General features: G+C 46.1%; 1 protein-coding gene across 2 annotated transcripts in view; it reads left to right on the top strand.

The window, feature by feature from the left end:
• The window catches only part of COL22A1 (collagen type XXII alpha 1 chain), a 326455-nt gene that overhangs the window by 14072 nt on the left and 284794 nt on the right, over nt 1–27589 (top strand). The window contains exons 2-3 of one of the 2 annotated variants that reach the window (XM_003311931.6): nt 17488–17650; nt 22464–23030. In XM_003311931.6, the coding sequence (XP_003311979.3) occupies nt 17560–17650; nt 22464–23030 (658 nt within the window). In that variant the 5' untranslated portion in view covers nt 17488–17559. The remainder of the gene's footprint in view (nt 1–17487; nt 17651–22463; nt 23031–27589) is intronic. The other variant, XM_063817403.1, reaches the window with a different exon arrangement.

The raw sequence follows: 27589 nt of genomic DNA, 5'->3' as shown, positions 1-27589 counted from the left end.
AATCCTTGTTGAAGTAATTGATCAATGACTCTAAAGACCACAAAGCATAGTGAAAGAGTGGGCGATGGCTTTAGAATGAAAGTGGCCATTCAAGTCACTTGGAGCCCAGGTTTAAGACATCTTCATTGTCTCAAGAATACACAGATATGGCTTGAGTTTCATTTACAGTTTCTAGCAACTGGGAGAGAAACAGAAATGGCACGCAGCCTCTTCTTAAGGAAGTGATAAAAATAAAAAATATAACTGATAATATTTTTGAATTCCATAGCATAAAGAAGGAGGTTCGGAAAACAGGTCTCACTTTTTCTGTCTCCTCCTCCAGTCATCTGAATCCTTCTGCAATTTGGCAGTGTAGGGCTGAAATCAATTCCATTGAAATCACTGGGATGTCTGAGTGGACAGGAGGCAAAGACCGAATATATGCTATTGCTCTTTAGAAGGACCAAACACTCCTGATGGCCAGAGCTCTTTTTTATCTCCCCACCTGCAAGGCACCTGATCAAGCACTGCCGTTCTATAGAGTGACAAACCAAGCCTTCCTGGTTAAATGAAAAGAGCACAGAATCTAGGATCATAATGGCCTGGGACTAAATCCCTATTCTACCCCTTCTGGGCGGTATAGTCTTTGGCACGTTTTTTCACTGCCCAGAACATGAGGTTACTCAGCTGTAATAAATGTTTTGCTAGCCCCTTCTGAAGAAATAAAGCAATGCAGGAGAAACAGCCAGTACAGTCCTGGTTGCTATTTATATCATCTGCATCATCATACCTTCGCCATATCTGGTACCCTGCAGTCTACTGGATCAGCTGCCATTTTTATTTATTTACTCATTTAACAAATATTTATTGAGCAACAACTTTGTGCCAATGGTAAGTGTCAGGGATCATGATAGGTAAGACCACTTTTGCTCATGAAGAAGCTTATGACCCAGTGGCTCATGCTTATAATCCTAGCACTTTGGGAGGCAGAGGTGGGTGGATCACCTGAGGTCAGGGGTTTAAGACCAGCCTGGCCAACGTGGTGAAACCCCGTCTCTACTAAAAATACAAAAATTAGCCGGGCACGGTGGCGCATGCCTGTAATCCCAGCTACCCAGGAGGCTGAGGCAGGAGAATCACTTGAACCCAAGAGGTGGAGGCTGCAGTGAGCCAAGATTGTCCCACTGCACTCCAGACTGGCCCATAGAGTGAGACTCCCTCTCAAAAAAACAGAAAATTATGACCCAATAGCAAAGACGTATTAATGCACGCAAGTTCAAAATATGAAGCAGCATAATAACACGAGAATCTATTAACCAGTCAGCACTGACTGAACCCTTGAGGGTATTGTGTCTCACCATCCCTGGATTTTCTTGGCTAAACCCGATCTTCTTATTTTCTGCATCATGTCCCCCTTTAAAGGTCCCAGGATTTTCTCAACCTTTTTTATCCATAAAGTGGCCCTGAGCGAATATACTCTCTGTATTCATATCTGGCATGGTGAAAGGTGGCAGGGCATGGTTTGGGCACTTGTAGGACTTACATTGTGATTGGACAATACAATGGACAAAAATAAATGAAGGATAAAAACAGGGAGGGTAGAAAAAGGAGAAAGGGGAGAATAAAGAGGGGGAAGAGGAAGAAGAGGAGAGAAAGCAGCAGGAGTGGTGTTAGAATAAGGAGTAACATATGGGATTGATGTGAGCAAGTCACATTTCTAATTCATCCTTGCATCTGCAGCATGTGGCTGAAGCTGTACCTAGAGCCGGGTGAAGAAAGCAGTAAGAAAAAATAGAAATAATCTGTGACAACGTATCAGGTTTTTTTGTATTTTTGTTTTCTTAAAGATGTTGCTGCTTCCTCATAGGGAATTTAGTGTAGAGGGAAACAAGAGAGCAAGGAAGGAGACCAGTTCAGATGTTGTTGCTGTGCTCCAGGCAAGAGAGAAAGGAGGCTTGGTCTCCACCAGCAGGAGTGGAGAAGGGGAGGTATTGGCAGACCTGCAGTGTGCTGGGGTGGGAGATCTGATAGGGCTACAGAACGTATGTTCTATATGGGCAGTTAGCTAGGCAATGGGAACAAAGCTTGTCTTCAGGGGCCTCAGGGTAGCCTTTACTCTTGGGGACCTATTTCGCTAAGTTAGTCTTTGCTTTCCCTTTATCCTTGAGGGATATTTTTGCTGGATAGAAGATTGTGGGTTGGATGTAGGGTATGAGAGGTGAAGTAGCAAGTGTCTGAGGAATGCTCATCCCAATCCTATAAACTATGGTAAGAGACTTATGGGCATTTAAGGCAAGATTATCAGGATGCAATCCATCCTGAGCTAGCTATTTTTTGGGGAGTGGTGGCGGAGAGTATGAAGGATGGAAATTTGTGATATCTCACTTTCCTTCTTGAATATTTCATTTTCATGTTTGCTAAGATAACCAAAGGGCTGCCAGGGTGTTTCCATTTCTGGAGAAGGCAGAAATTCACAATACTGGGATGGTGCAAGGAGCTTTGTCTTTCTGGGGATCTGTTTTATTACGTACACCCAGATGAAGCAGAGGCTGCAGTTCTGTTCTTTAACTTGATTCCTATCTGCTGTAGACTGAATGTGTCCCTCTGAAATTCATATATTGAAATCTAATTCCTAATGTAATGGCATGTGGAAGTGGGGCCTTTTGGAGGGCTTAGGTTATGAGCGCAGAGTCCTAATGGATGGGATTAGTGTTCTTATGAAAGAGGCCTGAGAGATCTCTTGCCCCATCTGCCATCTGAGGACACCATGAGAAGAGAGCCCTCTATGAATCAGAAAGCAAGCACTCGCCAGACACCCAATCTGTGGGTGCCTTGATCTTGTGCTTCCCAGCCTCCAGAACTGTGGGAAATACATTTCTGTTGTTTAAAAGCCACCCAGTCCATGGCAATTTGTTGCAGCAGCCCAAAAAAGACGTGATCTCTAGTTCAGCCGTTTTTTTTTTTTCCTGTTGTTGTTGTTTTTCAGAATGAAGGAGAATTTTCTTATTCAAAATCAGCTTACTCATCTGTTGAAGCTGTGAATTTGTGTGAAAGGGAAATCATTCATCAATTTCTTCACTGAGTTTTTATTAAACATATGCTCTATGGGCAGTTAGCTAGCAATGGGAACAAAGCTTATCTTCAGGGGCCTCAGGATGGCCTTCACTCTTAGGGACCCATTTCACTAAGTTACTTATTATTATTATTATTATTACTTTGAGACAGAGTCTCGCTCTGTCACTAGGCTGCAGTGCAGTGGCATGATCTTGGCTCACTGCAACCTCTGCCTCCTGGGTTTAAGCGATTCTCCTGCCTCAACCTCCTGAGTAGCTGTGATTACAGGCATGTGCCACCACGCCCAACTAATGTTTGTATTTTTTTAAGTAGAGACGGGGTTTCACCATGTTGGCCAGGGTGGTCTCGATTTCTTGACCTCGTGAATCGCCTGCCTCAGCCTCCCAAAGTGCTGGGATTACAGGTGTGAGCCACTGTACCTGGCCTAAGCTATTATTTGTGGAAGGGTCTGGCACAGTGCAGGGAGGGTAGTAAGGTAAATAGTAAATGTCTCCTTCCTTCTCCAGGCCTGGATTCATATCTTCTCTCTGTTACACACTGGCCATGTAACCTTCAAAAATGAATGATTTAGCCTCATGAGTCTTCCATTTCCTCATCTATAAAACAGATAGATAATGGAATGATAAGGCTGCCTTACAGTGATTGGCAAGGTTATGGAATGAGGTTACCTATGTAACTCACCTGGGGGACTTAGGGGCCTGAATGGATTTTTTTTTTTTTTTTTGAGAAAGAGTCTCTCTCTGTCACCCAGGCTGGAGTGCAGTGGCACAATCTTGGCTCACTGTAACCTCTGCCTCCCGAGTTCAAGTGATTCTCCTGCCTCAGCCCCGCAAGTAGCTGGGATTACCGGCACTCACCACCACGTTCAGCTAATTTTTGTATTTTTAGCAGAGACGGGGTTTCGTCATGTTAGCCAGGCTGGTCTGGAACTTCTGACTTCAGGTGATCTGCCTGCCTTGGCCTCCCAAAGTGTTGGGATTACAAGCATAAGCCACCACATCTGGCCTTGAATGGAATTTTAAACTTTCTCATGCACTTTGCTCTATATTGTGTGCTTCTTTTTAAGGGTTAAGTCTGCCAATGTATTATGTTTTCCTTTTATTCATTTACTTCCTCATTCCTTAGTTTCCCCTTTTGTGCCCTCTTGTGGATTACTTGAACAATTTTTACAATTCCATTTTTATTTATTTATAATGTTTTTGAAAAAATTATTGAGTATCTTTTAGTGGTTGCTTCTAGGTACTGCAATGCATATAGAGAGCATGAGTCAACTAGTATGGATGTTTTACCACTTTGAGTTTAGTGTAGAAACCTTACTTTCATTTAAGTCCCTTTACCCTTCCCCCTTTAAAATACAAATAACATATTTAGAATTTCCTCTGTACACACTGAACACCATATCAGATGATGCTATAACTTTTGCTTAGTCATCAAATTTGTTTTTTAAAACTCATGAAAAATAGACTCTATTATATATGCCCTTATTTTTATCCATGTTAAAGTCTCCACCTCTTTCTCTCATTTCCTTTTCTGTTTAGGAAGCTTCCTTTAGCAATTCTTCAAAGGTAAGCCTGTGAGTGGCAAATTCTCTTAGTTTTCCTTCTTATGAGATTATCTTTGCTTCCTCTTTATCCCTGAGTTTGCTGGATATAAGATTGTGGGTTGACAGTTCTCTTTCAGCACTTGAAGAATGTTGTGCCATTTCCCCCTGGTTTCTTGGTTTCAAGTAAGAAATTGGCTGTCATTTGTGTTTCCACTATAGACAATGTGTCACTTCTCCTAGATTCTTTCAATATTTACTTGTCTTTATTTGGTTTTCAGAAGTTTGATTATGATGTATTTGAGCATAAATTTCTTTGGGTTTATTCTGTTTGGGGATAAATAGGATCTACAGCTTCTAGGATCTCAGCAAGTTTGAGAATTTACCATCCATTATTTCTTTTAAGTTTTTGAGCTCCGTACTCTTTCTTCTCTCCCTGGATTGCTGTGATATGAAAGTTATGTATATTGCTATTATTTATAGATTCCTGAGGCTCTGCTCACTTTTTTTTCCAGTCTGTTTTCTTGCTGTTGCTCAGATTGGGTAAATTCTATTGGTCTGTTGTTTCAGTTTGCTGATTTTTTAGTCAGTTGTCTCATTTCCAGTCTAGTTTTAGGCCTGCTGTATGTTTTCTAAATGTTGTTATTGTATTTTTTTTTAGTTCTTAAGCTACTTTTTGTTTCTGTTTTACATCTCCTATTTTTTGCTGAGAGTTTCTATTTTTTCATTTGTTTCAAGAGTGTTTGTTATGGTTTATTGAAGCATTTCTATGACTTCTGCTTTAAAAATATTTGTGACAAAATTTGGGTTATTTCAGCATTGGAATCAGTTGATTGAATTTTCTCATTCAAGCTGTAATTGCCCTGGTTCTTGGTGTAATGAGTTACTTTCAGTTGTATCCTCGACACTGGCCATTATTCTGAGAAACTCTGGATTCTATTTAATTTTATTGTTTAGTAAACAGTCACCTCATTTTGGTATAGTAAGATGGCCTAGGTGAGGATAGATGTTCAGCTCCTGGCTGGGCCTTGCTGATACCACCCAAGAAAAATACAGTTTTTTTTTTCTTTTTTCTTTTTCTTTTTCTTTTTTTTTTTTAAGAGAAAGGTTCTTGCTCTGTTGTCCAGGCTGGAGTGCAGTGGTGTGATCATAGCTCACTGCAGCTTCAATTTCCTGGGTTCAAGCAATCCTTTTGCCTCCACCTCCTGAGTAGCTGGGACTACAGGCATGTACCACTACACCAAGCTAACCAGGTTTTTCGTTTGTTTGTTTTTTAAGGTAAAAATACGCCATACAATACTCTTTACCATAAAAGTCACAGGAAACTATTGGATCAGGGGAAGAAAACTGAAAATACAGAAGTACTGTAGCATGCTCACTTATATTACAAAGTGTAGTAATTGAAAGTGAAGCTGACACTAAGGTCAGAGATGGGACATATGGGGCTTCTCTCCCTCCTCTGACTCTTGCCTAAACACTGATACCACTGAAAGCTCTGTTTTCTATTCTTCTATACTTTTCCAGGAATATCTCCAGCTCCAGTTTCTTTTCTGAGCTGTAGACTCAAGTGCCCATCTGCCTTTGATCTCTCCTTCTGACTGTTTTACAGGTACCTCAAATTTACCTCAGTATTTCCAGCCTGCACTCTTCATCTGGTCCCCTCACTGATTGGCTCCCTGATGCTCAAACTGGAAATCTGGGCTTGCTTCCAGATGTTCTTCTCCCTCAATCTCCTGCTCCCTGCCAGTCACCAGTGTCATAGAATCTGCAGCTGGACCACTTTGCCCATGGCTGTGTTATGGAAGGTTGTTGGGATTTCTGTTTGAATTGTTGCACTAGAACTCCTCATTGGTCTCTCTAATCCATCCTTGTCAACAGAGTTTCCTAAATCACATTGGTATATGCCACTCACATACATCTAAACATCCACTGGCCCCAGGGGCTATCCAAGCATGTCTGAACCTTTTCTCTGGGTCACTGCACAAGTCTCTAGGCTTTCTTGTTAATGTTCTTTCCTTACACTTGAATGCCTTCCTCCCCATGAATTCCTACCTTCTGCTCCAGCCTGAATTTTCATTGTTTTCTGCATCTTTTCCTCCAAACTACTGTGCTCCTTGGCTCATTCTATGAGTAATAATAAATGGGAGGTGGGCTATTCCTGGTGAAGGCAGCCCTTGTCCTTTTGCCTACTTCCCACTCATCTTTCCAGACTCAGCTCAGGCATCACCTCCTCCAGGAAGCCTTCCCTGACCTCCCAAGCCCAGGTTAGGTGCTTGTCCACTCAGCTCCCACGACACCATGTCCACTGACCATATGGAAATATAAGCATTTACTTCCTTGTCTGTCCATTAGGCTGCAAGCTCCTTGGACAAAGTGTAATGTAAAATGCCTACCATGCATTTAGGGCATGATTGAGTTACAGACTAAAACAATGAAATACACAGTACCCCTATGCAGTCAACATCAACCGAGTTCTCTGAATTGCTCAGATGAACACATCTCCCCTTGATAGCCAATTTTTACAGTAATGGAAATCTTTTACTTTTTAAAAATGATCACATCCATTGTCTCATGTAATCTCTTTCACATTTTGCTGAAGTAGGGGATATCGTTCCCATTTTATAGTTGAGGAAACTAAGGATTGGAAAGTAATAAAAGTAGTGTGGCTTAAGCACCATCTGTGTCCAGGTACATTTTAGGCTTTTTATATATCGTAACTCGTTTAATTAAACCTAACAACCCTGTGAGATAAGTGTTTTAATCCCCACTTCATACATCAAAGAGTTGACATCCAGAGTGGTTAAGTGAATTCCCCTAGCTTGCACAGCTAGTAAGCAGCATAATTGGAATTTGAACACAGGGATGCTGATTGAAAAGCTTAGTCATTATGCTAGCTGCCCCAAGAGTAGTCAGACACCTGTGACAGTGTCTGGTCTGGCATGTAGAAAGTACTCAGTCTGTATTTGTTGACTGAAGAGGACTTGCTCCAAGCTCCACAGAGTTGAATTTCGAATCCAGGATGTAGGCAAGCTTGGTTGGGCTCCAAGGCAGCCCTCTTAAGACAGGAGCCACCTGGTTCTATCTTCCCCTCTCTGACCAGCAAGTGCAGTTTGCATCACAGACAGCTCAGCAGGACTGTGCCAGTCGTTCCGAGCTGGGTCTGTGATAGAAGGACGCAGTTCAGTGCTCTGGACACAGACATACTATGCTCTTATGTCCCAACCAGATTCCTGCCCAGAACATTGCCCATCACCCCAGCAACACATCAGCAGTGCCTCATTCCCCCAGCCCCCACCCTCAATGGGCAGAGGCCAGACCCTCTGACTCAGACAGAGCTCGAACTCTGCCCAGGCTGCCCTAGCAATCTGCCGAATCTCATTTTCTCTCTCTAAATTGCTTTCTGCTCAGTGTTCTTCCTCCCCCCTCCTCTGGGTCCCTGAATGGGAATGCTGGTTACTATGGCAATGGGCTGGCTTGTGGAAGGAACTCAGCTCACTAAATTAATTGCTGGACTTTTGGGAGACTAATGGCAGAGCTCTGCCTCCCAGGGACAGGGGTGTGGCCTACATCCTGCCAGCTTGGCAGCTAACCCCTGAAAACAGCTCAGGGCTGGGTGAGAGAGAGAAGATGGAATAATGGTACCCCATGCTTGCTGGGGCTGCAACCTGAGATGGGCTGGGGAGTGTGGAGGTTCCAGAAACCTCACGTTTGGTGAACACCTACTCTGTGCCAGGGCCTGTGCTGCAGGATTTGCAGAAATCATTTCCTGTAACCCTTACCATACCCCCTGATAGAGTAGAGATCATCCCTTTCTAATGGTTGAGGAAGCTGAGTATAAGAAATGTTCATTCGTGCCACCAAGCGGCAAAGCTAGGATTCCATACCAGGGCTTCCTCACTCAGTAAACATTTTGTTATGAACACTCCATTTATTTCTGGGTAGAAAGCCATTCTCTTTTCCACAATCTCTTTCAGAAGATAGAAGCAGAGGGAATACTTCTTAACTCATTCTATGAGACCAGCATGGCCCTAATACCAAAACCAAATGAGGACATTACAAGAAACCACAGACCAGTAACTCTCATGAACATAGATGTCAAGATCCTCAACAAAATATTAGCAAATAAATCAAGCAACATATGAAAATAATTATACATCATAGCCAAGTGGGATATGTCCCAAGTAGGCAAGGCTGGTTCAACATCTGAAAATCAATTGATGTTATTCATCACATCAACAGGATAAAGAAAGCCATGCTCTTCCCTCTCGGGGGTTCACTGAAAGTTTCTTCTGCAGCAAATTTTCCTTCTCTTTCAATGCTCTTGTCCTCTCCTTCTTGTAAACTGGATGACGCATAGTTTGGTGTTTGACTATATCCTTTGCTTTTTTCTCTCATTGTGTCTGTACTTACGAAATAAGTGTTGCTGCAGCCAGATTGCAAACATCCTGGGAGAAGCAATGTTGTTGAGTGACTGAGTATGGACCTATGGTTAGATTGTTTGGGATTGAATCCTTCCCATGACTCCTAGATGTGGGAGTCATGGGAGGATTACTTAAGCCCAAGTTCTTCAGTTTCTTACTCTGTAATTATGCCTACTGTTCAGATTAAATGAATTATTATTTATAAAGCCCTTAAAGTGGCTACTGCACTTATGAGCATGTAATGTACGTAAATGGTTTAATGTATGTTAATGGTTTAGTGCTGGAAAGAGCAGGGGCTTTGGCGCCCTTCAGATCTGATGCCAAGACCAGCTGTCATTACTAGGGTGTGTGCTTAGGGAAGTTGTCTATCCTTCCTGAACCCAGGTTCATCACTGGTAAAGGGGGTGATTAGTACTAATTTGCAAGTCTGCTGTGATTACTCTATTTCTAGAACATTTTCATCACCTGAGACAGAAAATCTGTCAACCATTAAGCAATAAGATGAGATATCTTTCTTCTTATTTAGGTCTTTAACTTTTGTCACTAGTGTTTCATAGTTTTCAGTGTATGTGTCATTGTTGATTACATTTATTCCTAACATTTTATCCTTTTTGATGCTACCATAAATGAATGAAATCATTTTCCTAGTTTTCTTTTTGCATTGTTCATTGCTGGTGTACAGGAACACAACAAACTTTTTTTTTTTATACGGAGTCTCACTCTGTTGCCAGGCTGGAATATGGTGGAACGATCTCAGCTCACTGCAACCTCCACCTCCTGGGTTCAAGCAATCATCCTGCCTCAGCCTCCTGAGTAGCTGGGACTACAGGCTCATGCTGCCGTGCCCAGCTAGTTTTTTTTTTTTTCTTTGTATTTTTGTAGAGACGAGGTTTCACCATGTTGCCCATGCTGGTCTCGAACTCCTGAGCTCAGGCAATCTGCCTGCCTTGGCCTCCCAAAGTGTTAGGATTACAGGCGTGAGCCACTGTGCCCAGCCCACAACAAACTTTTGAGTGCTGGTTTTGTATCTTATACTTCGTTGAATTTGTTTATTGGTTCTACCAGTTTTGGGGGTATTATTTGGGTTTTTCCACATATACGATCATGCCATCCATAGCTGGACATGGTGATATGTGCCTGTAGTCACAGCTACTTGGGAGGCTGAGGCAGAAGGATTGCTTAAGCCGGGAGTTCAAGGCTGCAGTAGGCTATCATTGTGCCACTGAACTCTAGCATGTGAAACAGAGTGAATCCCCATCCCTAAAAAAAAAAGATAATGCCACCTGCAAATAGAGATAATTTTACCTCTTCCTTTTCAAGTTGAATGCCTTTTATTTCTTTTTCTTGCCTAGTTGCTGTGGCTAGAACTTCCAGTAGCATGTTGAGTAGATACGGCAAAGAAGCATCCTTGTTTTATTCTTGGAAAAACTTTCAGTCTTTCACCATTGAGGATGACGTTAGCTGTGAATTTTTCATAGATGGCCTTTATTATCTTGAGGAAGTTTTTTTATAGTCTTATTTTATTTTTTTATCATGAAAGGGTGCTGGGTTTTGTCAAATGCTTTTTCTGCATCAGTTGGATTCACTATGTATTTTCTTCTTCCCTTCATTCTGCTTATGTGGTATGTTACATTGATTGATTTTTGTATGTTGAACCACTCCTGCATTCCTGAGATAAACCTCACTTGGTCATGGTGTCTGTTACTTTTACTATGCTGCCCGAATTTGATTTGCATTTCTTTTCGTAAATATTTTTGCATCTATGTTTATAAAGGATATTAGTCTTTAGTTCTGTCTTTTCTTGAGTATTTAGAAAGATATATGACAAAGATTTCTCTAAAAACTTGGAGATTACAACATTGATAAAGCCGGGTTTCTGCAATGAGGGAAATTATCAAATTTCTAGAGCCTGGGAAAATACTGAACAACGATGGATGATCCATTTTATTTCCCGCCCTCACTGGCCACCATCTTTCTTATTTCACAAGACAAAGGCGGCTCAGTAGTTGCAGCTAATATTTGCTTTAACTTTTAGGATACATGTGCACAATGTGCAGGTTAGTTACATATGTATACATGTGCCATGCTGGTGCGCTACACCCACTAACTCATCATCTAGCATTAGGTATATCTCCCGATGCTATCCCTCCCCCGTCCCCCCACCCCACAACAGTCCCCAGAGTGTGATATTCCCCTTCCTATGTCCATGTGATCTCATTGTTCAATTCCCACCTATGAGTGAGAATATGCGGTGTTTGGTTTTTTGTTCTTGCGATAGTTTGCTGAGAATGATGGTTTCCAGCTTCATCCATATCCCTACAAAGGACATGAACTCATCATTTTTTATGGCTGCATAGTATTCCATGGTGTATATGTGCCACATTTTCTTAATCCAGTCTATCATTGTTGGACATTTGGGTTGGTTCCAAGTCTTTGGTATTGTGAATAGTGCCAGTTGCAGCTAATATTTGGATTTGTTGTATCCATTGAGTTCAGGGAAAGAGTGTGGGTTTAGTGCCCAGAAGAGGCCTAGGTTTCAGCCCCAGTCCCTTCTTTCACCAACTGAGTGACGTAGGGAGAGACACATACCTTCTCTCCACCTCAGTGTCCTCCTTTACCCAGTGGAAATGATGATGCCTGCCTTGAAGAGTCACATGAGCTCATGCAATAATCAGATACTGCTTGGCATATGGTAGATAATAAGTGATAATCAGTTACTTTCATAGTTCCTTGACGATGTCTATGTTCTTCTGACGAATGACTCCTGGCTACCCCAATGTAATATGATACTATAACAGCATCAGATGCTGGCCGTTCATCATTCATTCATCAATCTAATGCTTATTTAGGTGACCACTACATGCTAGGAGCTGTTCTAGGTGCTAGGCAACAGAATGGACAAGTCCAGCAAGTCCTTGTCTCCATACAGCTGTGAAGCATGAGAAGGCTGGGCGATCAGCTCTGACTTGCTAAGATTCTGTGCCTCTCCCCTGGACCATCAGACTCCTGACCTTGGAACTCTGACTGCCCTTATGTGTTCCATTTTTGGACAGTGCTTTTCTTCCTGTTCCTGTAGCTGCCTCCTGCTGCTCTCTGAGTATTGTCATTCAGACTATTATACCCTGTGCTCTCACAAGTGGCCTTTAGAGCCCTGGTAAGACCTGAGTGTACTTTGCCCTGAAGGTGGTAGGAACCAGATTATACCTCTCCTGAGAGCAACCTGCATGCCTGTCATGCATAGGGAAGTTCCCTAAGTACCACACTCTGGCCCACTCTGGGGCCTGGCAGATGCCATTCCTTCTGCCTGAAATTATCACCTATTTTTTGTCTGGCTGAGTCCTGCTCAGCCTTCCAAACTCACCTTGGAAGGAAGCTGGGAAGCCTGACCTTCCCCTGAAATAGTCAGGTGATGGACATCCCCGCCTCTGTGCCTTCCCCCACAACCCCCTGGGCTTCCTTCTACCAGCACTCACTTGATCGTCCCTCCCCCTGGTGTGTGTCTTACCTGTGTCACAGGGTCATTGAGAACCTGTGCAGGGTAGGCTCAGTGTCATTTATCTACCTATCCTCAGCACCTGGCACAGGAGGGCAACTCGTGAATATTTCCTAAATGAAGAAATCAATAGTGAAATGTATATTGTTTTCCCTGTCCAGGACCTTGGCTTTAACAATGAAAAATACGTTTAGAAATGTACAGCCACATGAAAATAAAATATACAGAAGGGAAAATACACTTAGCTAATAAGCCTCATGGAACAAAGAAATGCATGGGAAACAAGCAACAATGCCTCTTCTGTTGAGTTAACCAAGATTGAAGGAGTGATAATACTCAATGCTAACAAGTAGGTGGTGCGAGGAGCACCCGCACACTCCCACACTGCTGGAGGCAGTGGACATTGGTACAACCTTTTCAGAAAGCAACTTGGCAATACGAGTCAGGATTCTTGCAAAACTCTTATGACCCCCTAAGTGTTTTTCTACAAATCTACCCTCAGAAAATAATTACACATGGGTAAGACTTAGGTGCAAAGATGTCCTCTGTAGCATATTAAATAAATAAAATGACCTACTAAATGTCCCAAAGTAGAAATTGCAACTAAAACAATGGTGCCGGTGCCACAGGTATAGTTCTAGGTAGCCAATAATGGTGACATTTTTAAGGAATTTTTAATAGGCCAGACATTGCTCAAGATATAATGTTAAGAGAGACTGGCCGGGCGTGGTGGCTCATGCCTGTAATCCCAGCCCTTTGGGAGGCCGAGGCGGGTGGATCATGAGGTCAGGACTTCAAGACCAGCCTGGCCAACATGGTGAAGCCCCATCTCTACTAAAAATACAAAAATTAGGTGTAGTGGCAGGCACCTGTAATCCCAGCTACTTGGGAGGCTGAGGCAGAGAATTGCTTGAACCCAGGAGGCAGAGGTTGCAGTGAGCTGAGATGGCACCACTGCACTCCAGCCTGGGTGACAGAGTAAGACTCCATCTAAAAAAAAAAAAAAAAAGAGAGGAGACCAGAGTCTGGGAAGGCTAGTGAGGGGCTGGGGGTGGGGAGAGGTGGGGACAGTTAACAGGTTAAAAAATCGAATGAATAATATCTACTATGTGACAGCATAATAGGGTGACTATAGTCAATAATAATTGTACATTTTAAAATAACTTAAAGAGTGTAGTTGGATTGCTTGTGACTCGAAGGGTAAGTGCTTGAGGGGATGGATACCCCATTCCCCATGATGTGGCTATTTCACATTGCATGACTCTGTCAAAACATCTCATGTACCCCATAAATACATACACCCACTATGTACTCACAACAATTTTAAAAAGTAAAAAAATATATGTATATAAAAAAGAGAGAAAACATCCCCAGCATGGAAAGGGGATGGAGAACAGCCTGCGACCTGAGGTCAAATCCCAGCATGACCACTCACAGCTGAGACTTTAATCCCTTCATGGTGTACTTTTTTCATGAGATAGTGGTTCCTAGCTCATAGCATGAACGTGAGGATCCAATAAGACAATATGTGGACAAAAACTGCTTAGCCCATTTCTTGAATACTCTTTTCTATTAGTAAGAGGCACTTAAGTAATCTTTTACTGTTGACAAAATCAAAAAAGGAGATCAAGTTTGGGAGCTAGTAAGTCCTAGGCAGAATAGAGACGGGAGAGGTGCTTGGATGATCCTATGCTCAGAAACTGCCAATAGTCTCGATTCTCTGAGTTCAGTATTTCCCTGTGGTAGCTGAGCCATCAGCCTCCCCTTCTTTCTTTCCATTTTTTTTCTCTCTCTTCCTCCTTCCCCTCTGCTCTTCCTTTCTCTCTTCCTTCCCCTCAAATATGAACATCAACTGAGCACCAATTCTGTGCTGGGCTTTGTGCCGGCCACCAGTACTACAGAAACCAATAAGACACAGTCACTGCTTTCAAAGACCCTCCTCACTAGGCCACAGGGGAGAGAGGCCCTGGGCAGATGATCGCAGCCTGGCTGTGCCTGGGACCCCTGCCAGATCCCATGGGAACAAATACATGTTTAACCCTCAAGTGAGAAATATGACTGGATTCATTCATCCACTCATTCATCAGGGATGTGGCAAAGGATCAGAGGGGAGAAGGTGATATGGGGAATAATTTCTCCAGATGTGAGCATCCAGATATCAGCCCCAAAGCCTGCAGAGGGTACCAGGAGGTGGGGGAAAAGAGTTGGGAGTCTGTGGGCAAAATTTGGAGGATAGATATAACCTAATGGGTTGTTGGAAAACAAAGGTTCCATACAGAATTTTTGAGGCATTTGATATAAGCCCAGCACAGGGCCATAAATCTGTTTGATGAACTGCATCTACAAAGGCTGTGCTAAAAGCTGTGTGAGGCTGGGCGCAGTGGCTCATGCCTGTAATACTACTACTTTGGGAGGCAGAGGCAGGCGGATCAACTGAGGTCGGGAGTTTGAAACCAGCCTCACCAACATGGAGTAACCCTGTCTCTATTAAAAAACCAAAACTAGCCGGGTGTCGTGGCGCATGCCTGTAATCCCAGCTACTCAGAAGGCTGAGGCAGGAGAATTGCTTGAACCCAGGAGGTGGAGGTTGCGGTGAGCCTTCAGTCTGGGCAACAAGAGTGAAACTCCATCAAAAACAAACAAAAAACAAAAACAAAAAAAACTGTGTGATACATTGGCATTTGGTGAATGTAGTAGGTAGGAGGGATTTGAGGCAGGGGCGTATCTCTAGACTTAACCCTCCAGGGACTAAGGGGTTGCAGGTGCAGCAGAGACACCTAGACTTGATGTAGAATGGGGGTCTGGCTTTCCTTGGAGTAATGCGCCTGCTGGTTATGGGGTGTCCAATGCCTGCTCCACCACTTCCAGGAGTGTGACCTTGGGCAAGTTATGTGACCTGGCTGAGATCAGGATTAACATGCAGAATTGGAATGACCACAGCCACTCCATAGGGAGTTGGAAGAACTGATTGACCATCTGGAGGTCAAGTGGAGTGGGGGCGTTCCAGGATGGAGAAGCAGCCTGGATAGAGTGCAGGGTGAGAGCATGTTTGTGTCCTTGGAGCCACAAATAATTCCTAGGACTGGAGGGTGAGCCTGCAGTAGGCACAGTGGGCAGGCAGGGTTCCCGCAGCAGATGAAGCCTGGTGGCTCATGATTTCAAATGTGCATTCAGCTCGCTTCCCCTGTGTGTGTGTGCGTGTGTGTGGTGCACACACATATGCACATGGGTGTATTTCAGGGGGATAATCCCGGAAATTGATTTGCCTGTGCTTGTCATCAGGCACAGCCCTGTTGCTATTTTCTTCACGGTTAATCCAGGTTTTTGGAGCTTCTCTTCTGATTCCTTTTAACATTTTAGATTGTCATTGATGAAGAGTGGAAATGTCAACATAATTCAGAGAAAGATCAGAAATAGAAACATACACACAGACACCCATGAGCTCACTCCCCTGCCACATGTTTTTTATGTTTGGCTAACCCCTCCTAGCCCTGGTCCAGGGTGCTAGTGGTGGCACGTGACTCCAAGCTGCAGTGGACATGCCAGTTCATAGGATGTCATTTCATGGTTCTCTGCAGTCTTCCCTCTGGTCATTGTAAACACCTGCATCAGATTGGTACTTTACAAAGGGTAAATGAGTTTGCTCCCGATGTACTCCCTTGCCACCATCTTAATATTTTTCTGTTTATTAGAATCTTTTAAAAAGTATTCACCAATTATTTGAAGCAGAATAACCCTTATGAGGATTGTTTGCCCAACTGCCTTTGAGATAACTTCGCTACCATTGCAAACATTGAGGTTCAGGAATCCCTTGAAGAATTCTTCGTTAGTTCTTTCCTTCATAGGTACTTACTGACCATGTGTAAATGCCCTAATCTTCCATGCCCAGTGAAGTTGGCCTGGCCTCAGCCTCCAGGGATCAAGCAGTTCACAGGGCTGACAATGAAGCAAATGAAGAATGAGAGTCCCAGCCCCCTGCTGAGGAGCTCAGGGTTCACTTGCAGGTAGCTGAGCAGTGACCCCCTCAACCCATAGGGAAGTGAGTGGTCTGGGAAAAATTTTCCAGAAGGGGAGCATCTGAGCTCAGCATTGCCAGAGGCTCCCAGGGTGGGTGTGGGGATTTTAGGTAGAAGGAAGCCCTCCCAGGGGGGCAAAGGGAGGTGTGGTGCACCTGGAACCTGTGGGAAATGGCTAGAAAGTTCATGGCTACCAAGTGCAGCATGGTGGGGGAGTGAGGCGAGGTGAGAGGCCAGGGTGGACAGGGGTGGGTAGATCATGGCAGGCCCTCGTGCCATATTCAGATGAGGACGGTGATACTGAACGATTTTAGGTGGTGTATTAGTCCATTTTCATGCTGCTAGAAAGAATTGCCCAAGACGGTAATTTATAAATGAAAGAGGTTTCATTGACTCATTGTTCTGCATGGCTGGGGAGGCCCCAGGAAACTTACAGTTATGGAGGAAGGGGAAGCAGGTGCTTCTTACATGGTGGCAGGAGAGCGAATATGTGAGAGAGCAGGAAGAACTACCATTATAAAACCAGCAGATCTCCTGAGAACTCACTCAATATCACAGGAACAGCATGGGGGAAACTGCCCCCACGATCCAATCACCTCCTACCAGGTCCCTCCCTCGACACGTGGGGATTTCAGAGAGGGAGATTTGGGTGGTGACACAGAGCCAAGCCATACCAGGCGGGATGTGGTGTGGAGTCCTCAGGCACAAGGCCCTCTCCTACTCCCTTCTGCAAGCCCATCTGCTAATTGGATGGCTGGGGGGATCCAGGCGTAAATCCATGAAGGGGAGGTCACACTTGGCTCTGCTCTGGAAGGTCACACATTGGCTGCCTGGAGTTGAATCTGGGAGGGAAGATGGGTTGGAAGGCTGGGTGTGGGGAATCCCCCTGGGCAGGGCCCAGAGTTTGCCTCTCACAGGCTTTCAGCTTGAGAGCCTTCTCTAAGGGTGTCTTTCTCCACACAGGCCATGCTGCTGTAGACCCTAACAGCGTCTCTTCCTGGCCAAGAGAAGCCTGTCCCTGAGAACAGGAGAGCCATGGCCGGCCTCCGAGGGAACGCTATGGCTGGCCTCCTCTGGATGCTGCTGCTGTGGAGTGGGGGCGGCAGCTGCCAGGCTCAGCGGGCAGGTGGGGCCACCGTGGGCTGTGCCATGCTGTGCTGGGGACAGAGCAGACAGCATGTGTCCGTGAGCATGGGCTGTGGTGTGTGCATGCAAGTGAGTTCACAACTGACTGTGTGAGAGAGAGGGAGAGTCCGGAATCCAAGTGTGAGTCAGCTGCCTTCCAACCCAGGGACAAAAAATCACCAGCTCCTCAGCAAGGGCCTGTATATGTCTGACAGTATGTGTATGAGTGTGTGAGGAAGTGTGAAAGTGTGAGGGAGAGTGTGTGAGGGAGTGTGAAGGAATGTGGGGGAGTGTGAGTGTGTGGAAGTTTGAAGTGTGTGAGGGAGTGAGAGGGAATGTGTGTGAGTTTGAGGAAGAGTGGGGGAGTGTGAGGGAGTGTGTGTTTGACAAAGTGCATAGGAGTGTATGGGAGTGTGAGTTTGAGGGAGTGTGTGAGGGAGTGTGAGAGTGTGTGTGAGTTTGAGGAAGAGTGTGTGGGAGTGTGAGGGAGTGTGTGAGTTTGACAAAGTGTGTGGGAGTGTGAGGGAGTGTGTGAGTTTGACAGTGTGTGGGAGTGTGTGGGAGTGTGAGTTTGAGGGAGCATGTGGGGGAGTGTGAGGAAGTGTAGGAGTGTGTGTTTGACGAAGTGTGAGGAGTTTGAGGGAGTGTGTATGAGTGTGAGGTGTAGGGGAGTGTGAGGGAGTTTGAGGAAGTGTGTGAGGGAGTGTGAGAAAATATATGTGAGTTTGAGGTAATGTGTGAGGGAATGTGAGAGTGTGTGAGTTTGAGGGAGTGTGTGGGGAAGTGTGTGTGCGTTTGAGGGAGTGTGAATATGTGTGGCAATGTCAGTATGCATGTGAGTGTGAATGTGAGGGGATGAGTGTGTGTTCCTGCGAGAGGAGGAGAGAGCGTGACAGAGAGAGGGAATGAGTTGCTTTAACACGTCTTGGTCAGTCACATCCTGGGTTGTGAGCCTGTCTCTACCAAGTGTGTGCAGGTTTGGAGCTCGGGGAGGAGGCAGGGGTGAGGACCTGGCTGTGTTGTCCTGTGAAGGTTTTGGGACACATTCCAGGGGAAATGGACACACTGGAGCCCACTTAGCAAAGGCATCCAGGACAGTGAGAAAAGCGTGTTTATGTAGTAGACCCGGTAGTTGGGAAAGTTGACTGGAGATGAGAAGGCCCGGGGCAGGAGGGGAGAGACATGGCAACGTGGTTTTGCTAACCTGTATGAGGGCCCCTGCCCTGGGGGAAGGCGCTGGTCAGTGCTTAGATGTGAAGGAGGGGTCAGGGTCCACAACCCCGGCATAGAGCCTGCACACTGGGGTCCCCGATACACAGACAGGTGGGATGTTCATATACTGCCCACTGGGCAGCCGGGGAGACCACCTGTCACTGGATCCAGGAAGCAAAACGCTGAGCCCATCTTATAGGAAGTGATATATATATGTTTTTCTTTTTAGAGACGGAGTCTGGCTCTGTCGCCCAGGCTGGAGTGCAGCGGCGTGATCTCAGCTCACTGCAAGCTCCGCCTCCCGGGTTCACGCCATTCTCCTGCCTCAGCCTCCTGCATAGCTGGGACTACAGGCGCCTGCCACCACGCCTGGCTAATTTTTTGTATTTTTAGTAGAGACGGGGTTTCACCGTGTTAGCCAGGATGGTCTCCATCGCCTGACCTCCTGATCCGCCCGCCTTGGCCTCCCAAAGTGCTGGGATTACAGGCGTGAGCCACCACACCCACCCAGAAAGTGACATTCTAAGGCTTTTCTCCCTGGACTTAAAAAAGAAAGGTTGACATTATTTCTTTATTGAATTTACAGAGTTGTCTCTTGCTTTTTTTTTTTTTTTTTTTTTCCTGAGCCTCTCAAAGCCTGGCTAGCTGGAAAGACAGTAATAACTGTAAACATCCTGTTTTATACGCAGGGAACATAAGATTTCTGCACCCATCTAGCCAACCCCAAATGCACAGCCAATGCACAGGATTATCACATTTAAAAGCAAAAAAGCCCTAGGGTGGTCTCCTCTGTGCCCTCATTTCATAGTAGAAAATGGTGGGCCCCAAAAAAGCACTCACCTGCCAGGAGTGGCATAGCCCCTGCCTTAGCAGAATCAAGGCCAGAAGCCAGGGCACCTGCCCGGGTTCAGATCTCTTCTCTCCACATCGCACTCCAGCCTCACGGGCACACAATCCCGCCTGTTCCCTGGCCTCTGGGAGAAAATGTGTCCTGAGCTCAAAAGGGCCCCTTGGGGAGGCCTCCTGAACAAATGAAACTTCTGTAGCCTTCAAACAAATTTGTTCTAGGATTACAGCCTGCAGGCCGGGTTCTGCCTGGCCCTCAGCAGCAATTATCCTGAACAGCCTGGGACATTATTGTCCCAAAGACAAAAGAATGATCTTTTGTGTCAAGGAAAAAAACTGCCCAGGAATGATCTCCAAGTCTGCACATCTGGTCAAACACACTCCAGAGTTCTAATCCTGTTAGGGATCAGTCCTGCTAAGGCTGGGATGTAACTCAGTGCCTGACATGCAGATTGTCCCTTGGATTTTCAAAACCAGAGGGAAAGGTAGGTGTGGAACATTCAAGGGTGGCATTGGCTCAGGTCACATAGGGAAGCATTTGTGGGAGTATGTGTATAAATTCATATAACTTTATTGTTTTTCTGTTTTTTGAACTTTATTGCTTGCAAATACAAGAGCAAAAAAATACAAAAAATAAAATTCACTCATAGCTCTGCTTGCCAGAGGTAAGCAAGTGTTTCCCACTCAGTTTCTGTCATGCATACATACATACACAATCGCGCGTGCACACACACGCACAGGTTTTCTTTCCAGAAATTCTATGTTATACATATCATTTTATAAACAGCTTTTCACACCCAATGGTATATTGGAAAAGTGTATCCATGCTGGTAAATAAGGATTCCTCTTCAGCCATCACTGTCATGGCTGCCTAGCAATGAATACATCATGATTTTTCTTTAAGTAATTTATTTAATTCCACATAGGTGATTGTGTATTATCTCCAACATTTTTTTTGCCATGTTGCTGTGAATTTCTTTATACATCTTTTTCTTTTCCATTTATCTGATTGTTTTCTTGGGATAAATCACTAAGTTTGGAATTGGTGGATAAAAAGATACCCTCCTTTATGAGACTTCAAAGCCCCTGAGAAAGGGTGTGAGAATCCATGGCCACTTGCTGAGCAGGCAGGTGCATTCTCCTCCAACTCTCGTGCACCCAGCCACTACCAGACCATTCTACCTTTCCAATCTGGTATTTCAACAAAGTGTTGTTTTGTTTTGTTTTGTTTTGTTTTGTTTTATAGCCAAATGTTTGTGCCTGGTGTTCCCAGAGGCCTGGTCCTCTGCTTCTGTTTGGATGGCCAAACCCCACCTTCTGGAAGAGTCAAACTAGGGCTTTTTCTTCTTCTTCTTTTTTTTTTTTTTTTTTTTTTTTTTTTTTGAGAGAGTGTCTCACTCTGTCACCCAGGCTGGAGGGCAGTGATGTGATATTGGCTCACTGCAACCTCCACCTCCCGGCTCAAAGGATTCTTGTGCCTCAGCCTCCTGAGTAGCTGGGATTACAGTCATAAGCCACCACGCCTAGCTAATTTTTGTATTTTTAATACAGACGGGGTTTTGCCATATTGGCCAGACTGGTCTCAAACTCCTGTCCTCAAGTGATCTGCCCGCCTTGACCTCCCAAATTGCTAGAATTACAGGCGTGAGCCACTGCACCTGGCCTTAAGACCAGGGCTTCTTGATAGTTCCTTGTATATTTGTGCAGCATTCTAGAGATTGGAAAACACTTCCTCTTGTATTATCTGATTTTAAAGGGCTGAGTAGTTAAATATCTAACAGGAGAGCGCTGGCTAAATCAATTATGTTCATCCGTGCAGAGGACTCTGTGCAGCCATGGAAACCAGCATGATCAAACCAGAAATGGATTTCTAGCTTATAACTAAATGCAGGGAGAACAGCGTATGTATCAGTGTGTCTGGTACAGTCCCATTCCTATCAATAATTATATGGAAATAAAAAATAATTGAGTATATATACCATGCTTTAACAGTGGTTATCTCTGTGTGGGAATATGGGCATTTAAAACATCTAAACACCTGTTTTGTTTTGTTTTGTTTTGTTTTGAGACAGAGTCTCGCTCTGTCGCCCAGGCTGGAGTGCAGTGGTGCAATCTCGGCTCACCACAAGCTCCGCCTCCCGGGTTCACGCCATTCTCCTGCCTCAGCCTCCTGAGTAGCTGGGACTATAGGCGCCCGCCACCTCTGCTGGCTAATTTTTTGTATTTTTTAGTAGAGATGGGGTTTCACTGCGTTAGCCAGGATGGTCTCGATCTGCTGACCTCGTGATCCACCCGCTTTGGCCTCCCAAAGTGCTGGGATTACAGGCGTGAACCACCGCGCCCAGCCTAAAACATCTAAACATCTTTTGATTGCATTTTCTGACTTCTTGGAAATGGGCATACATTATTTGGGGTAGGTTGAAAAATAATGAAAAATGGAGTCACCTTTTAAACAAAATAAAAGTGAAGAGATTGAGGCATAGTGCTTTGCGGTGGGTGTTAGTCATTTTAATGTGATGCTACCTACTGTCAGTTGAGCCTCACAGTAGTCTTGGGGAAAACTCATCATTATTGCCATGTGAAGGTGTGGAAACTGAGGCTCAGGCCTTTCAGGCAGCCCAGGGCCCTTGGGACATGAGAGACAGGGCAGGTAGGTATTTGAGCAGGTGTGTGTGACCCCAGTGACCTTTATACCCCAGGACAGTGTCCTTTCCATGCCCATTTGCCCTACGCCACCCCTTCTCTCACCCCTGCAGGTTGCAAAAGTGTCCACTACGATCTGGTCTTCCTCCTGGACACCTCCTCCAGCGTGGGCAAGGAGGACTTTGAGAAGGTCCGGCAGTGGGTGGCCAACCTGGTGGACACCTTTGAGGTGGGCCCCGACCGCACCCGTGTGGGGGTCGTGCGCTACAGCGACCGGCCCACCACGGCCTTCGAGTTGGGACTCTTTGGCTCGCAGGAGGAGGTCAAGGCGGCTGCCCGGCGTCTCGCCTACCACGGGGGCAACACCAACACAGGAGACGCGCTCCGCTACATCACGGCCCGCAGCTTCTCCCCACGCGCCGGCGGCCGCCCCAGGGACCGCGCTTACAAGCAGGTGGCCATCCTGCTCACCGACGGCCGCAGCCAGGACCTGGTGCTGGACGCCGCGGCGGCAGCCCACCGCGCTGGCATCCGCATCTTTGCCGTGGGCGTGGGCGAGGCACTCAAGGAGGAGCTGGAGGAGATCGCCTCAGAGCCCAAGTCCGCCCACGTCTTCCACGTGTCCGACTTCAATGCCATCGACAAGATCCGGGGCAAGCTGCGGCGCCGTCTTTGTGAAAGTGAGTGCGCCCGGGCCCCACGCGGCCCCTGCCAAGAGTGACGCCCCCTGCTGAGCCCACGGGAGGGGTCCTCGGGCAGATAGGGATCCTGCGGCCGGCTCCAGGAAGGCGGGGGAAGTAGCGGGTGCAGAGGCTGAGGGGACCCACATTCTTGGGTTTGACCACACAGGGAACCTAGTAGCATGGGCACCCCCTGGACATTCCTGTTGTCAGAAGGATATCTTCTCCCATCCAGAGGCAGAGGTCGCGGGCAGAGGCAAGAAGGGGTTTGGGATGAAAGAGGGATGGGTTCTAACCACCCTGTCACCTGGGAGATACTTGGTGTCTCATCTTTACCTCTGATATGGGAACATCCTCTACTTACTGCCCAGAGCTGTGAAAGCTAGAAACTGTGCATGCAAAGTCTGGCCTGAAGCATTGGGTATAGCAGGGTCTCCGAAGGGGCAGTGATGAGGGATCAAGCAAGAAACATTCAGGCTCCCTCAGCGTTTCCCAGCAGCCCAGAGTCAGTCATTTAGACACAGTCAGGAGCTACTTATCCCAGAGGCCAAGTGCTGTTGACCCGGTGCCCTCTGAGATAACCCAAGGCCTCTAGCTTATTTGTCTGGAATCTGTTGATTGTGGCTGGGGGTGGGGGAGGGGAGGCAGAGGGCTGATGGCCCCCAGGGCTCTGACCTGGAAGCCTGATCTCCAGGATTTAGTAGGGGTCATTCTGAGGACAGCGCCCTCCCCAGGACAGGAAGGATGAAGTGGGTTTCTCATGTTCCAGACTGTCTCCAGCTTCTGCCTCTGCCTATTGCATTGGGGTGACATTTGTCCTTCTCCGGTCACAGTGGCTGCTGAGTAACCTTCTCCTCCAGGCCCGGCAGGGGTTGGGCTTTGAAGCTGGTCAGGCTGAGTGTGGAGCCTCAGCCTCTGTCTTGCTGATTACTGCAGGGGACTGAACAACCCCTGGCTGGGATGCCATAGGTTACACCTTGGCCAGGGGCAGGGAAAGCCTTGGGGGCTGGGGCAGCATGGAAGGTGCTCGCGATGAGAGCAGCTGGGTGTGACTCAGAAGGGGAGGCAGGGGCCTGATCCTGGGGATGTGCCTGGCTTGCAGCCCAGTGAGAAAACAGCTAAACCGTTTCTGAAACTGGGGTGGCTCTAGGCTGCTTTACCACGGTATGACCCTTTTCTCTGTGTTGGCTCTTTTAATCTCCACTTATTTATTCAACAGATACTTATCAGGGCTCTACTTTTTTGTATGGCCTTGTGCTGATTTCTGGGGCTACAGAAAAAGACAAGACACGGCAACCATTCTCAGTGTGCTCATAGTCTAGAAGGCAGGAAAGCCACATAAAAGGGAATGTGATACCGGGCGGGTAAACTTTAGCAGCGTCTCATGTGCCAGGTCCATGTGTGGTCGTGGTATGTGTGGGGATACTGAGAATGAGGGAGGGCTCCCTGGAGGAGGTGGTGCTCAGGTTGTTTAGAGGATGGGCATGAACTGCATGGGATTGAGAAGGATGCGATGGAGTGGGATTAAAGGATGCCATGACATGGTCAATGAACCATGATGGGCCCGTGCCGCTGGGGAAAGGGAGGAGGTTAGGGCTGCTGGGCATTGCCAGATTGTCAGGGTCCCCATAAAGGGGGGCCTTGTGTGCTAAGGTGAGGACATGCTGGAGGGTTTATGTGGGGGTATGACATGGTCAGATCTCTGTGGGGAATGGAATGCCGCCGAACAGCAGGACGAAGGGAGGTCCTTCACAAGACTGCTGGAGAAATTCAGATAATTGTGAGAGATCCAGCACTGATGACTTGGCCTGTGTTACAGAGGTGGAAATCGATGCCCAGAAGGCTAAGTGAAGGTAATCTACCCTAGAGCATGCAAGGCATTGGCTGTGGACTTCCCATACGTGACTTCACTGACCCATATCACAACCTTATAGGATAAGGATTCTCTCTTTTTTATAGATAAGCGCACACAGAATGCTGAGGTCATGGAAGGCACAGCTTCAAGGCATGTTGGGCCCTCAGTTGTAGGCCTGAGAGGGGATGGGTCAGGTGGGGAAAGAGGAGTGATAGGAGACATCCCAGGCAGGACTGGAGCTATGGGATTGATCCAGGTGCACACTGGATCAATCAGAAATCTGCACAGATAAGATCTAGGCACAGGGTCACAGCCCCAGCTAAGAAGTAGAAATTCAATGTGGTAGCTCAGGAACAATGAATTCTACCTGTCATTCCAGAATCCAGAACCCCTTGATGCAGAGTGCTGGGAAACAACATTACTTCCAGATCCTTCCCACTGTTTTTTTTGTTTGTTTGTTTTTGCCATCCTGACAGTCTTGGTTCAGAGTGGTTCTGGATCTCAGCAGGAGCTTCATGCCCAGGGATGGCTCTGAGAATGGCAAAGACAACCCCAGAGAGGTCAAGTCCCTGGGATGTGCCACACAGTTAATAGACACCAGGGCTGGGAACAGAACCCAGGCCTTCAGACTCCAGGCCTCTCCCCCATGCCTCCAGAACATGGGCTTCACCATGACTGGTCTTGGTAAAGCAAATGTATTAATATTATCACTTTCAATGGAAAGGCCAGAGGTCAGGCAGCTTCAAACGATGAAACCTGGACCCATTCATTCCACTCTCCATTTCCAGGTTCCTCTGTCTTGGTGTTAACTCTGTTCTTGGCTTGCCTTATGTGTCAGAATTATACTGGTAAATGGGTTTCAGTGAAGAGACTCTGATGAAGGTTTTATTTAGAGGAGGGTGAGATCAACAAGGGATACTGAGGTACGCAGGAACTAGTGATGGGAGAAGCCAGCTGAGAAGGGATGGAGTATGTCACTAGAGTCCATGAGGGCTGAGATTGGGTGGCCCTGTAGGACCCTTAGTCATGAAGGCATACAGTTCTCTTGCCAGACCACAACACACAGGCAAAGAGGAGCAAGAAAGAAGCCCCTGCCCCGTATCTGCTCTTGCATGGCTGTTCTTCCACTAGCCTGACCCTGTCTGAAACCAGCCAAGCAAGGCCAAGTGATGCAGTCACAGTGGCTGGCCTCCTGGGCTGGGAGCAGGGCAGAGGCAGAGAATGGACATGGGAGGGCAAGTTGGGGACACCACGGCAAGACACCTCTCAGTGGATCTCAGAGCCATGTCTGCCTGCAAACCCGGGAGGAGAAGAGATTATTACCCAGCAGGCCTGGCACTCGGTCTCACTGGACTACGGTAGGTCATGTGACCGTCCCTACACCAATCACTAGTCTAGGAGTGGAAATAGGTTGAATATTTTGGGCCTGTCACAAGACCTTGTCTAACATTTGGGAGTAGAGTTAGTTCCCAGCCCAGCTCCCTCAAGGAAAGGGATCTGATACAAGAAGGAAAACCAGGGAGCTGTTACCAAGAGAAAGGGAAACCCTACGCAGGCCAGCCCAGAACACACGTCCGCCCTGATCACGTCAAGAAAAGCTCATGGATTCTGTGAAGACAGGGTTTCTCCAAAATCCTAAAATAGATGTAAGATTTAAGTGAATGCTCAGTCATCTAAAGGGAATCAGTTTTTGTAAATACAGCTGTGAGATGAAGAGGGCCCGGTCTATTCTGGCTACAAATGAAATGAAATCCCCTTACAATTGCTTCAATTAGAAACAAAGCAAAACAAAATAAAAGAGCTAATAGTAACATATTGGAAAGCAGCTAGTGAGATTGAATCCGGGAGCATGGCAGAATTTGAACACCAGAAATCTCTTGGTACACAGAGGATGCCTGTGGGGGACTTCACAGCCTGAGGAGGAACTAGTCTCAATAGAGGCCACTTATTGATGACCTGGAAAATGGTAGACTAAAAATATCAGGGTTTTTTTTGATGTAGTAGTCGTTGAGTTAGATCCAACTCACTCATTCATTCAATAACCATGCATTAAAACAGCCATTCAATTCAATGTCATTTATCCATTCCTTCATTAACAGTCATGCATTATAGTAAACATTCCCTTCATTCATTCATTCATTCATTCATTCAACAAGCACATTTAGTCACTCCTCTGTGCTGGACACAGGCCAGGTGCCCATGATGCAGTAGTGAATCTGGCATCCTCTTTGTCCTCGAGAGGGAAACTCTTGTCTACTTGGGGCAGCAGGAAAATGGCAGACAATTACACAACGGAGTGTGTAATTTTATATATGCATTTGTTTACCTGCCTAGTGTGTGTCTTCACACACAAGGATATAAGCTTCACAAGGGCAAAGTCTGTTCCTTGTGGTACCTCAGTGCCTAGAACGGAGCCTAGTATGTAGGATGAGCTCCTAAATATTGTTTAAAGGAAATAAGGGCAGTGGCCTGACAGTTAATTCTGTGCTTGCTGTTGTGACGTGCACATTAGAAGTTCATGAGCAATGATCTGTTTCACTCCCCACCCCACCCCCGCCAAAGAAAAGAATAAGAACATGAAGCAAATCTGAAATTATAGCCAACAATAATGGAAATATTTAATGCGTTCACATTTTGATGAACAGAGACAAATGGTTAGAATTTGAAGGCTGGTGCAGATTTAGAAAAGGCAGGCTGGCTGTTT

Source organism: Pan troglodytes, chromosome 7 (assembly GCF_028858775.2).
Source record: "Pan troglodytes isolate AG18354 chromosome 7, NHGRI_mPanTro3-v2.0_pri, whole genome shotgun sequence".
NCBI classification, from domain to species: domain Eukaryota; kingdom Metazoa; phylum Chordata; class Mammalia; order Primates; family Hominidae; genus Pan; species Pan troglodytes.
Note: the sequence above shows the minus strand (reverse complement) of the source record. Positions and strands in the feature narration are given on the sequence as shown.